The following is a 14,119-nucleotide window of genomic DNA, read 5'->3' as shown; positions in this document are numbered from 1 at the left end:
AGGTTTCTTGCATTATATAATTTTATATGTAATTTATATCTATATATACTTTATATATAGATATCTGGCCATATCTATATCTATCTATCTATCTTAGCCCTATAAAGTAGGCAAAGGAGTTATATCAGCATCACACCAATGAGGAACTGATATGGGTGGAGGTATAATCTATCAGCTACATTTTTGTTATTAAAGATCATATGAGCCCCATTTCTTGACAGCTTTTTCACAACCTTTAGGTAAAAAGCCATTTATACGCTACCACTACATGTGCTGTTACTGCATCCTCTAATTTTGATCAGCATTCCACCAAGAGATAAACAGAATAGGCCTAGCAGGGATGTCATAACCTTTCCAAGTACGTTAGAAAGTATTTCCAAAGTTAAATTGCTGCTTCACTGGCAGCAGACAACCTGCTTACTTGTCCTTTCTGGCTCACGCTTGTTTGATGGCTGTTAATCTCTGCAGTTTATTAAGGGCATAATGACACATGGGTTATTGACTGGGTCACAGCTGTGAATACTTATCAGCTGGTCAATCATTTGTGATAATATAAAGTATAACTGTGATGATATAGTTGTCCCCAAGTTCAACTTATCTAATATACCACCTTGAAGGATGAGAGAAATGTTATGATGAGGACTTTTGATGGAGTTGGGCAGATCAGAACTGACATGGCTTTCTTCTGAGGAGAGATTTAGTACTGCATGGAGGGAACATCCACAAAGGGAGCATTTTCTCTCCTGTGCTCCCATAGGACATGAGACCAGCTTCTATTCATATTCCTCACATGTCTTAGCCTTCTCTGTATCCCAACACAGTACCCAGGATGTAGTTAAGTTTATCTTTAGGTGTTTGTTGAATGACTTTATGAGTGGTTATGTTGTGAGGTAGATAAGACATTTGTTTTACATAATAGATGCACTGTGATACTAAGTAGGTGTTGGAGGAAGGATATTCGGTATCAGTGTGTATTCATTAGCACTACTCATCAGGTATAATCCCTCTTCCTGGTGGCCTCACAGACAAGTCCATGTGACGACTTCTGTCCCGTGAGCTAGGCGCAGAAGTGGTGTGTGTCCTTATGAAACCCTCTGAGCTCTGCCTTCGCTCTGGCACAGTGACCCATCAGCATGAATCACTGAGTCACTGCAGTAAGCTGACCTGCAGTGGACATGTAGCATAAACGGGAAGTAGACCTTTATCATAGCACCAGGCAATAGAAATAATGTAATTTAAATTTTTTGGTAACAATATATGAAAAGTAAAAAGCAGATGGAATTAATTTTAATGTTTTATTTCATCCAGGAGATCTAAATTATCATTTAAACATGTAATCAGTAGAGAAATTGATGAGATACTTTACGTTCTTTTTTTTCAGACCTCTAAGTCTTCAAAATCTAGTGCATATTTTCCCCAGATCTCAATTTGGACTAGCTATATTTTAAGTACTTAGTAGCTACCATATGGACAGTACAGCGCTACCATTTCAAGTCACTGATATTTAGAGTTATTTGTTGCTGCAGCATAACTTAGCTTATCCTGACTGATAACACCAAACTTGGATTTTCTTCAGCTATCCCGATGCAGTGAGTTTCCTAGGTTTGATGTAGGAATCACCAGGGTTGATGCAGAGTAACCGAGAGCATGTTGCATCAGTGTTCACTTAATTGAAACCCAGGGAACCTCTGAAGAAACATGGAAATTTGTGCTTAGCTCTTCGGCTTTGGACCTCTCCTCATTGTGATCTAGAGGAGTGTTTACCTAAGCTTCTCATATGTAAACTTAAACCACCTTGAAACCTTTGTGGTGGCAAGAAGGTGAATTTTTCTGTCTAATAGTAGTGTTTTAACAAGGTAATCAATAACGTGAGAAAGTTACTCACCCCAAGTAATTAATTAGTTATTAATTGAGGAATTAATTAATTAGTTAATTCCTTAATTAATTCCTCAATTAATCTGTGATCCCAAGATGTTCACAGATTAATTGAGGAAATGGTCATTCTCCATGACTACATGCTTAGTAACATACTAAGCATGTAGTATGTCCTCTCCATGACTACATGCTTAGTAACATACTAAGCATGTAGTATGTCCTCTCCATGACTACATGCTTAGTAACATACTGGGAATATAGTTGTGGGGAAGCTGTACACTTTCCTAAAGACAGCAGTGAAATATGTAATTTCAGAATTAATGGGGCTATAACCTGTATTAGTTTTATAATGCTGCATAAGAGATGACCTCAAACTCAGAGGCTTACAACAGCCCATGTTTATGATCTCATAGTTTCTCTGTGGGTCAGAAGTCTGGATAAAACTCAGTGGGGTCTTCCAGTCAGGATGCCACAAGGTTGCCATCAGGGTGTCAGCCAGGCTGCGTTCCTTTCTGGAGTTCAAGGTCCTTTTACATGGTTATTGGCAGAATTTATTTCCTGGCGGTTGTCAGACCGAGGTCCCCCTTTTCTCGCTGGCTGTCAGTCAGGGGCTGCTCTCAGCTGAGGCTGTTGACGACTCTTAGCCCTCCTGGGCCCTCTCACATTGGTACCTTACTTCTTCCAAGCCAGCAGAAGAATCTCTCTGACCTCGAGACTCTCTTTTAAGTACTGACCTGATTGGTTCAGGCCAATCCAGGATCATCTTTCTTTTGATTAACTCAAAGTCAACAGATTAGTATCCCAACCCCAGGAATGCCATCCCTCATATTCACAGGTCCCACCCACACTCGAGGAGTGGTGATTATCTGGTTATTCAGGATGTGTAATCCAGTGGGGTGGGAATCTTGGGGGCCGTCTTAGAATTTAACTTGCCACGTAACTTGAGATCTAAAGAAGCAGAGGGCTTCCCTGGTGGCGCAGTGGTTGAGAGTCCGCCTGCCAATGCAGGGGACACGGGTTCGTGCCCCGGTCCGGGAGGATCCCACATGCCGCAGGGCGGCTGGGCCCGTGAGCCATGGCCGCTGAGCCTGCGCGTCCGGAGGCTGTGCTCTGCCACGGGAGAGGCCACAACAGTGAGAGGCCCGCGTACCGCAAAAAAAAACAAAAACAAAAAAAACAAAATAAAGAAGCAGAAATTTATCAGGCAGAGAAAATAGCATGTGAGAAAACCCCAAGACTGTCAGGAGTTTGGGGATGTGGAAAGAAGAAGAGATGAGGGCCATGTGACTGGAACCCAGAGAAAGGAAAAATGATACAAGATAAAGGAGTAGCCGGATCATGCACTGGCCGCCTTAGTGATTTTCCAGAGGGCCATGGGAAACCATGGATCACGATGCATTTTTAAAGGCGTCTCTGATGTCAGCGACAATACACAAGGCAAGAACGGAACTGGAGGGAGCCCAGCTTCGAGGAGTCTTCAAGGAGCTCGATGATGGAGACTTCCAGGGGGATGGGGTGGTGGAGATGGAGAGAAGTGGATGGATTGGAGAGAGACGTAGGAGGTAGAGTCAGTCAAACACAATGATTGACTGAATGTGGGCCAAGGAAAAAGAAGTCAAAGGTGACTCTTGGAATTGAGGGACTGGGAGGATGATTGTGCCGCTTCCTGAATCTGGGGACACTGAGGAGAAGAGCATTTTTTTCCAGAGAAGTGGGTCTCTTTTAGACACATTGAGTCTGATGTGCCCATGCAATAGCCAGGGGTAGACACCATGTTGGCCGTTGGCGTTGCTGATCTGGAACTCGGAAGAGGGTTCTGAGCCAAAGACAGGGATCTGGAAGAATCAGATGATAGGTGACATCTAAAGCCACACACCTATTTCCTGTCACTGATGCTAATGTCATCTTCAGGGGGTGAGCATTGTGACCATTTAGGAACATACGGTAGCTCAGAGGCTTTTCTCTACCAGGGCACAATAAGTGTGTGTGTGTGTGTGTGTGTGTGTGTGTGTGTGTGTGTGTGTGCGCGCGCGCACGCACGCATGTACATGAGTTGTGGAGAGAGAATTGCGTCCGAATCAGCTGAAGAGTTTTTTTGACCTACACTCCGAAATTCTGATGAGTCCTCAGGGAATTGAGAATTAAAAAAATGAAAAGAAACAAAGTCTTTTTAGGGAGTTATGCCCTCATTTTTCAGAGAAAACTGAAACTCAGGAAAGTGCAAGTCATTTGCCTGGTGACACACAGCTGAGTAGATGGCAGCCCCACTGAGAGGAGTTGAAATTGCTTAGCGATTACTTTGAGTCTTTTAACCCTCCAGAAGTGTACATTTCTCCATCCATTTCAGAGACTGGATTCCAGATCCACCAAAAAAAATTCCGCCATTAGCTATAAATTAGCAGAATGTTCCCCGAGCATTCTATGGGAGGAAGAAGGAAAGTCTTAGCTGTTGAACCACCCGCAGTGGTTGTAAGCTGACAACCGTGTCAGCTTCAGAGCAGTCATGCTTGGTATTGTCCTCATTTTACAGAGGAGGAAACAGGCTCATGAGCTGGTGTCGTGCCAGAAACACACAGGGAGCGTGAGCGGCAGAACCAGGCTTCAAGTTTGTTTCTACCGCTGGCCTTACATTCATTTTAGGATGTTTAGCGGGAACTGTATGCACTGTACCTTGGATTTCAATACCTAATTAAGTATTTTTCAGAAAAAATAAAATGACAATGGAATTGAATCCACAAAGAAAACGTATTCATGAGCCCCACTTTCTTCTTGTGAAGCAGCGGTTCCGGAGCCCAGCTGCCTTGGTGAGAATCCGGGCTCCCTCGTTACTCACTGTGTGATCTTAGCCAAGATCTTTGTGCTTTAGTTCCTCATCTGCAGTAAAGCAGGATAATGATGCTGGCTGCATAGGGTTGGCGTGAAGATTAGGTTATTTAACATGTGTAAACGTCCTAAAACACTACGTAGCAAGTGGTAGCACTATGTAACTGCTCCCACCTCTACTCTTCCTATTTTTTTCTCCAAGAGGCTTATCTGAGTTCCCAATTGGAAATTCATCTCTCCTTTCTTGTCCCCAGAGTGTCAGGGGTTTGCTTTGTTCTCCTGGCAACATAGTTATGAGAGAGTGAAATCCAGGTAGTTGCCTGAGGGGCTATAGAAGAGATGCAAGTGGCTATCCTGATTCGACCCTTTGTGCCCAATAGATTGAAACGTGGAGCGTCTTTATGCCTCAGGTTTTCAGCCATTAACTCTTGTCCCTGCCCGGAATGCGCTCTCCCTGGATAATGGAACAGGCTTCTTTCCTACTTCTTCAGGTTTCTGTTGAAACGTCACCCTATCAAAAGGCCTGTCCGCAGCACTCTGTCTAAATAGCATCTCCTTCTCACCGTTATTTTCTGTTTTCCTCCCCTTCTTTATTCTTCTTCGAAGCACACCGTCAGAAATATCGTGTGTCTGTTCATTGAGGGTTGTGTCCCCCATAGAACCTGAGCTCCACGAGGGCAGGGATTCGGCCTGTTTCGTTCACAGCTGTACTCCCAGCACCTAGGACAGTCCCTGGCACGTAGAAGACCCCCAGTGAAGGTTTGTGGACGACGTGAATGGATGAGTGAGTGAATGCTAAATTACACTTCACGTGATGAGATGCGTGGTCAGCTGCAGAGACCACCATGATTTCCAGGTGCCCTTCTGCTGAACAAGTTTGGAACAAACCGAATGATTCTAGCCCCTCCTTTGCAGGTGAGGAAATCGAGGGCAGGGAAGAGGCCAGGTTCCAGATCTAAGGTGCAGCCAGAGAGAGAGCCAGGATTGGACAGTTTTCGACATGTTCTCACAGGCCATTTTAGTCTGCGCCTCAAAATAGCCCTAGACGTTTGCAGCTCCGGGAGTCGTGTTGTCTCCGTGTGGCCAGTGAGAGAACTGAGGTGACTTACCCAAACTCGCAAGGCAGAGCTGTGACAGGACCTGGCCCAGGTGTTCTTTCCACCACAGAGCAGCACATGGTTGGCTGTTGGCCAGTGATCACCTAACAAGTCACATCAAGGGGACTTCTAGAAAGTATCTAAGCCTAGGTCTCCTGTAGTCTTCTGTGCTCTAATGAAGTTCCAGCTCTTTTAAAACGGTTTTCTTCAAGGTTAAAAAAGGATTGGGGATCATCTTTTGAGCTGAGTGGCTTTTTTAAGTTCAACAGCCTCTTGCAGGGCGTCCGGTTGACATAGGATACTCTGGGCTGCCGTAGACCCATGGGGGCTATTTCCAAACAGACCCCTGTTTCGTTCCCCGTTTCTTGCTCACCTGTTCCCTGTCCCTGTTTGGCACAAATGTAACCCCAGGATGCACTTGGTGTCTTAGATGAATGAAATGAGCTTGCAAGTGAGAGCCAGGCAGCTTCCTTCAAGCCAGGCATTCACTCTGTGATATCTGTGGAGAGGAACATAGTTCAGTTTGCAGATGCAGCTGCCTTTCCTGGTCCCTCCAGGCAAGCACCTTTGTGTTCCTAATGTTCCACGGATATACTTTCATGGCCAAGATTTGGAAACCTGGTGGGAAGAAAGAAATCTTGTTCCTCAATTAAAGCTTTAACTTAAAAAAATATTTTTACCTGCCACAATTAATTACAAGCCTTCCTTCTTACTGTTTAAAGAGTATTTTTAGTGCACAAGGAACTGGCTAAGTACTTTGCATACAGTAAAGCTTGTAGTCCTCTGAAGAAATCTGAAGCGCTGCTGTTGTTCCCATTTCACAGATGAGAGAACTGAGGGTTACAGAGATTAAGTAACTTGTGCAAGGTCACCAGCTACTAATATCAGATCTGGCACTTGAACCCTAACTCCAAAGCTTGGACTTTTAACCACTACACTGTGTGCTTTCTCTACTCTGTTTTCCTTCAGTGTCTAAAGAAAGGTTGCATATCCTCATGCAGCCCTTGTTTTGTAATTCTACTTAAATTCCACATATACATTTTTTATCTCCATGGCTAGGGTATTAGCGTGTCAGGGGCAGGAATTTTCTCATTTTTGTATAGCCCAAAGCCAGTTGCCTTATTATAACATAAACGACCCTTTCTCAGCACAAGGCAAGTGGTTAATGCACTTGCAATAAATGTTTGATAAAGAAATGATTAACCAAATCTTTAAATTGCTTTCCTTTCTCCTGCGACCTTTTAAAATGTGCCACCATCGTTTCAGTATAACCCAGTCAGCGAAAGTGGACCTGAAATGAAAAGAGATTGATAAAAATTTCCCACAATAAGGTTTCTATGGCAAACGTGATTTCTAGTACATTCCCTTGATGCGTGCACACACATTATCCGCGTGTGACTCTGTACAAGACCATGATCTCATTCAGGCAAACATCACAGACGTCAAACGGAACCCAAAATTGCAATGAGTTATTCTTTGAAATCAGAGATGTGTGTCTAATGAGGGCCTGCAGGGGGAGGGAAGTCCCATCTGCACGTCTACCTGGGGAATCCTTGGAGGTTGCTAGGAGTGTTCATTGTCTCGGAATCCCTGGCAGGTGTGCGAGAGCTACAGCCTGGGAACCTTGGGCACAGAGCGGAGACTGGAGCCGCTTCTGACTTCTTGACAAGATGCTCTGAAGCGGCGATAGCTTTCCCCAGCGTGGGCCAGAGGAGTCACACATGGGCTTCATTCGCTGGTTTGTGGGTGGTAGGGAGGTGTGCTTGGGAGACAGACATAGCTTGGTGCCCATGTGCCCTCCTCGAACTCAGCTCTGACTCAGGAAAGCCAGCCAGAACATGGAAGTTCCAAGTTTCCCTGCAGGGGACAAGCTGGACACTGTTAGAAGTGGAGTTCCACCTCAGCTGTACATCAGCAGCAGGACGGGGGCCAAGGGCAGTGTCAGCAGGCAAAGGGGAGGCGGCCACAGCAGCAAGGCTGGGACAAAGGGCACTGATGAATGAGGCCACTTCTAGCCAGCAGCCCAGGCATAGCTGCGGGAAGCGTTACCTGAGCTGCCCCTGGCTTATCTGACACAGCTCATCACTTCATCCTTCTAGAAACCCATTCCTCCTGGGTTCTGCTTTGCCTTTGTCCCTCTCCTTGCTTCCCTCCCTCTCTGATGGCTCCTTCTCAGTCTGCTTTGATGGTTGCTTTCTCCTCTTCCAAACCTCTAGATGTTAGTGTGCCCTGGGACTCAGTCCTTCCCTGTACTCTTTCCTTAGGTGACCTCATCAAGTTCTATGCTTTTAAATGTCAGCTACATGCCTGCAATTCTCAATAAGTCCCACCCTCTGAGAGCCAGACTCCCATATCCATTTGCCTGCTTCAAACTTCTTTGTACCTGTCGCCCAGGTACCTCAAACACACACATCCCAGAGTAAACAGCCATCTTCTCCCTGACTCTCGTCTACATCAGTGCGTGGTATTAACCATCCCAGTTTCCCAGACAAAACAACCTGCACATGCTTCTAAGACGCCGGATTCTTTTCTCACTCTCCTCATTTGATCAATCCCAAGTCCTTTCAAATCTACCTTCAGGTAGATCTCAAGTCTGTCCATTTCTCCCTTCCTTGCCGCATTTACCTTCTGGTTCCAGCCACCATCTTGTCTCACCTGGCCTCCTGGAATAACTTTTCTAGTGAATTTTTCAGCCCTGTGCTCCCCCTGGGACATTCCCCACAGGGCATTCAGAGTGTACTTTCTGAAACAAGTGATGCCGTCACCCCTCTGTCTTTAATCCGCTGGTAACTTCCCATTGACCTTAGGAATAAAATCCAAATTCCTTACAGCACTGAACCTGGCCTGGTAGTGTGTGTCCCCAGCTCTCCTCTTCAGCCCTATTATCAGGTATTCTCCCTGCCTCACACTTTACAGTATCCAGTCACCTGAGCCTTTTCAGTTCCTAGTGTCATCTCCCATCTCTGGGTCTTCGTACTTGCTGTTCCTTCTGCTTGGAATGCTTTTCACTTGGCTTCTCCCATAGCTGACATCTTCTCAGCTTTTGGATCTGAGGTTAGATGTTATGGCGGCAGGGATCAAACAGCTGTACCCTGCCTTCTACTGGCCCACAGCACTGTAATTCTTGTCCTTTTTACCACCTTTCATAATTTTAAATCATATGTTTATTTGTTGTTCAATGTCTGCCTCCTGCTTCAGACTGTAAATTTGGGCTACCGTAATATATCCAAGCACCTAGCAGAGTACCTGGTATATATAGTCGTCGCTTAATGAATGTCTGTTGAATGAGTGAATGAATGAATGTCCTTGGAGGAACATGTAGGGGACTGTGGAAGGACAGAAGATAGGAATTGGGGGCTTGACTCTCAGGGTTTCCTCTGGTTTAGCCTTCTGGTCAAAGACTGGAAAATCCTTTGCAGGTATTCGCTCCTTATCTGTCACATTCACAGGTTGTAACTACGTAACTAGCTGTGTTCTTCCCGCCACTGCCAATGTGGTGTGGCCCTTCTTAGAGATGATGATGACTAACATGTTTTGGATGTACTGTGAGTACCCCACCTGTATTATGTCATTTAATACAACTCAATAGATAGCTATTGCTATCATTTCCCATTTTACAGATGAACGGACTGAGGCACAGAGAGGTTAAATAGCTTGTCCAGGATCGCAGAGCTGGTAAGAGGTAGACATATGAATATGAATATGGGCAGTCAAACCTCAGAGTCTGCATTCCTAACTAACGTCTGGTCCAGCTAGCCACGTGGCTCTGTACCTGTACTCTCTCCCAGATTGACCTCATCCAATCCCATGGTTTTAAATATTGTCTATGTCCTGGCCACACTTACTTTGTATCTCTGGCCCAGACTGCTCCCCTGAGCTCCAGACTCATTTATCTACACACAGGACATCTTCTCGTGACCATCACAAACTTACTTAGCATTTCCTGAACTGAGTTCCTGATGTGCCTCCATGCCCCTGCTCCCAGACCCTCTTCCAGCCATGGTTTTGGGGGTCGTGAGACGGAGAGATGTGTGCATCTGCATGTCTCTGAGAGGTGGGTTGCTTGCGTTAGATCATGGCATGCTATTTATTCTTTTCCTTACTGTTGCCGTATCTAACCTTCAGGTCAAGGACCATGATTTATATATCTTTGCATTCTCAGCATCTAGTACATAGAAGATGTTCAATATGTTCTTGTTGAATGAACAAGAAAGAAGGAATGTTTTCTGTGAATCTTACGTGTTTTCCATGCTACTTCTTAATTTCTCCAATCATTCTTCTAAGGAGATTTTCCAGACTCCTCTAAATGGTCATTTTTCTTCTCCCCAGTGTTCTAACCTAAGGGCTTTTTATTGCAGTATATTAATGAAACAACTCTATGTTTCAAAAAATTCATTTTTATTTCTCTTCATTTTGGCACTTGCACACTTGGATTTATGTGGAAAGGAATACTTAATAACAAGGAAGAACCTATTTAAGCACAGTAGCGTAATCATTCAGCACCGGAGAAAAGAGTGATATATGAGCTATATAATTAGCAATCATCTGTTTCACATTTATTTGTCTGGGCTGAAGTTCAGTTTCTCCTTAAAAACAGAGTATAAGTAATAAGTCCCATACACATAGACACAGGTGTGCAAGCATGCGCGCACACACACACACACACACACACACACACACACGAATAGACATTCATCATCATTAATGGGAATTCAATTAACATTTTTCTCAAGATTATCTTAAATATAGCTTAATTTTCCCTCTTTGTTTTTGTTGCTTTGTTTTCTGAAATACAAAATTCTTTTCAGATTAGTTTGTATAAACTGATAAAGAATTCAGAGATTGTGTCTTCAATGCACATAAAAGCCATGGATTTATTTAAACCTCAGAGTTTATCAGATAAAATTGACAAGGGAGTCAGGGGATGTGGCTGTGGACTCAGCTTTGCCTGGGATACACTTTCAGTTTGGCTGTGGGTGACTTACTTGACTTAGTCTCTTCCTTCTTTAAGAAATTGAAGTAAAGCCTCTCTTACAAGTTGGAGAATAAGATGAGGTAACGTGTAAAAGTGCTTCTAAAATTATAAAGCACTAAAAAATAGAGTGATGGTTTTATAATTATTGTTCTAATTGAAATAATAGGAAAATGGAGTTATTTTTATCATGCTGAATTAATCAAAGCAGTTGCTCTTTTATGCAGAAAATGGTTGAGATCCCACATTAGAAGTTCAGTTGACTCAGTATGTGTTCAGATGAACTTGGCTTTTCCAACACACAGAAGTATGGCACGTAAAACGTGCCCTAAATGGAACATAGTACTGTATTCTCCTTAATATTTTCATACATTCATGGGAGATCTACAAAATGATTATCCTTGCAATAGATTGTATATTTTCTGTAAAACTAGCAATCACAGTAATTCCATGAAGAGAGTATATTCTAAGATTATCCTCTATCTAAATCAAGGTTTGACTGATTCTGTAAATCAGTCACATTCCCATCTTCTTTATTTTGCACAATTTTACTCGTTCTCTCATGGGAATATGAGAGAAGAAATAGCAGGAAGTGAGAACCTTGTCAGAAAGCTAGGTGAATTTAAAGCATTCCCGGTATTACCATGAAACCTCCCAAGTGAGGAAGCTACAAAACCTTCCCAGACTCTGAAGTGTATCTTTAGTATAAACAAAAAGGCCCCCTTTTTTTTTTTTTTTTTTTTTTTTGCGGTACGCGGGCCTCTCACTGTTGTGGCCTCTCCCGTTGCGGAGCACAGGCTCCGGACACGCAGGCTCAGCAGCCATGGCTTACGGGCCCAGCCGCTCCACGGCATGTGAGATCCTCCCGGACCGGGGCACGAACCCCTGTCCCCTGCATCAACAGGCGGACTCTCAACCGCTGCGCCACCAGGGAAGCCCCAGAAAGGCCCATTTTAAGGAAAAATAATCTTTCTTCTGCTTTTTAACTTAGAAAACTATATTATATATGGAAAAACAAGTGGCAATCTTTTCCAAAGCACAAGAATGCTCAACTGATAAGCTTTGAGAACATCTCAGATCAAGGCATCAGCGCGTCCACAGACATGAATGGGACACAATGGAGTGTGTGTGTGCTGTGTTTCTATATATTCCTGTATGGCCATTGCCACCCATGAGCTCATTCACACTACCCCTGGCTACCTGGCTCTAAGCACCCAGTGCAGGGAGGTAATAGGTTACTAAACAGAAAACCAGTTTGTGCAAAGAGACACAGCCCTAGTCATTCCTTCTTCAGTGGTTGCTGGCGTGTTTGTTCCCTGCGTGGGCACCTTATTTGCAGTAATCGGCTATGTGGGCTCCAAGAGTCACTTAATCTTCTTCACTTCTGGCTTCATAGGACTCCCAGCTTTCACTTGAGCCAGGACTAACTATTCACATTTCACTAGACAAATATTGGTTGAGTGTACCGTCTGTAGTAGGCACTGTGCTAGGCCCAGAGGATTCACCCATGAATAACAGAAACTTCCCTTGTTCTCAAGGGGATTAGAGACAGGGGTCTGCTTATCCTAAGCTGAAAGATAAAACCTTATTTCAGCCCGAACTGCCAGAAAGTTTGATTTTCCTAACCAATATCAAAGGGTACCCCACCACCACCATTGTGGATTTGGGCCTTGGCCCTCCTCCCCATGGGAAATTCAGTGTCACCAGAGTCCCTGAGAACATTGTAGTTGACACCAGCTTGATTTTCATAATATCTTGAGGAGTTCTTATGAATTAAGTACACTATTTATAAGCCTAACCAGAAGACCCTGAATGAAAATACAAGAGATGAATTACAATTGCATTTCATCTGCAATGTAAAAACAATTCCCTGTAGTGCAAATGCACCCCAGCTAAAGCATAAAGTTGAGCTTTTTTTGTCAGCTGTGTAAAAATATCGGCTTGTTTATAAATACTATTATAGGGAGAGTTCAGCCACAAAGGCCTAACATATCTTAAACTACAAAGTTTTAAATTGATACTCTTAAACTGTAAAAATTTAAATAGTATGCAGTTCAGAACGACTGTGTGCGAGAAGGATATGGCTAAATAATTGGCCGTTTTGCTAATTTTAAACTGCTCTGGCTTACTGTTTCTCATCTTTCTTCTGCTTCCTTCCACAACTCAGCCCTCCCCCTGAGAAATGACTTCTGAAGGAAATCTCCTAATTGGAGATGTCCCCTTGGTCAGAGGCATAGATCAAAATGTGTTGGGGGGTTAACAGAGTATGAAGCTCTAGTTTTACTTGCTTGTCTAAGTTCTGTGTTGATAAGAAGCCCCAGAGGAGGCAAAGGTTTGGGGCCAAAGAACACAGTCCTTTGAAAAACCTTTGCTGATACTGACCCAGATTTAAGACTCACATCCCTTGGGTCCCTTTATCTCCACCACCACCAGCTATTGCTTTTGCCTGTATGATTGAGAGCCTCTCTCTTTCGCTCTGCTTTCGCTGTAGCTCTCCCTTGTTGTTTATCCTCCACGCGGTAGCCACAGTGATCTTTGAACGCCTAAATCAAAATGACTTCCCCGTGGCCCTAGAATAAAGTTTAACCATCTTGTTGTGGGCTGTGAAGCACTACATGTTCCTGCCCACCTTTCCACCCTCTGCTCGCTCCAGTCTCCATGATTAATCCACCCCAGCCCGTCTACTTGCCTCCCTGTCCCTCGACCATAGGACATACCAAGCTATTTCCCAACCTAGGGCCTTGGCACCCAGAACATTCATCCCATGCTCTTTATCCAGCTGGCTCCTTCTCTATATCTCAGCTCACATGTCCCCTCCTCAGAGAGGACTTTCCTTGACCCTTGCCCAAAGAAATGGGTACCCTACCCCAACGCTTCCTCCTAAGACTTTGTTGTCTTCAGAATACTCGTAGCTCTGAATCTGTCCCTCTCTCTTTAACTTGTTTTTGCCTGTCTTCTTTTGTGTGTGTTTTGCAGAATGTAAATGCCATGCATATCTCTTTTGCTCCTAAACTGGTTCTCTAGTGCCTGCCACACAGTGGTGTATTGGTTGAGTGTATATATGCTCACATAAGGAGCCAGCTTGTCGCTGAAGAATGCCCCCCATCTTAAACTCTGTACAAGTTCATGTGTTCTAAGTTCCAACTCAATTGAAACCATAGGAGACTTGGATATACTTTTCAATTTAGTTTCTTTTTTCTGTTTCAGTCCTCTCTAATAAATAGTGACATTATCTTTGTGAAGTTGCATGCCCCATGGGAAGTGCTCGGAAGATATGCAGAACAAATGAATGTAAGAATGCCTTTCAGGTAGGTGTAAAAGTGTCCCCGCCCCCCCATTCTCTCTGCTACTA

At 44.0% G+C, this 14,119-nt stretch overlaps 1 protein-coding gene across 1 annotated transcript in view; it reads left to right on the top strand.

The window, feature by feature from the left end:
• Positions 1–14,119, top strand: part of ANO4 (anoctamin 4) — a 454,222-nt gene that overhangs the window by 280,348 nt on the left and 159,755 nt on the right. The window contains exon 8 of the mRNA XM_060165661.1: positions 13,975–14,075. Coding sequence (XP_060021644.1) covers positions 13,975–14,075 — 101 coding nt within the window. The remainder of the gene's footprint in view (positions 1–13,974; positions 14,076–14,119) is intronic.

Source organism: Lagenorhynchus albirostris, chromosome 11, assembly GCF_949774975.1.
Source record: "Lagenorhynchus albirostris chromosome 11, mLagAlb1.1, whole genome shotgun sequence".
In the NCBI taxonomy this organism is placed as follows: Eukaryota; Metazoa; Chordata; class Mammalia; order Artiodactyla; family Delphinidae; genus Lagenorhynchus; species Lagenorhynchus albirostris.
Note: the sequence above shows the minus strand (reverse complement) of the source record. Positions and strands in the feature narration are given on the sequence as shown.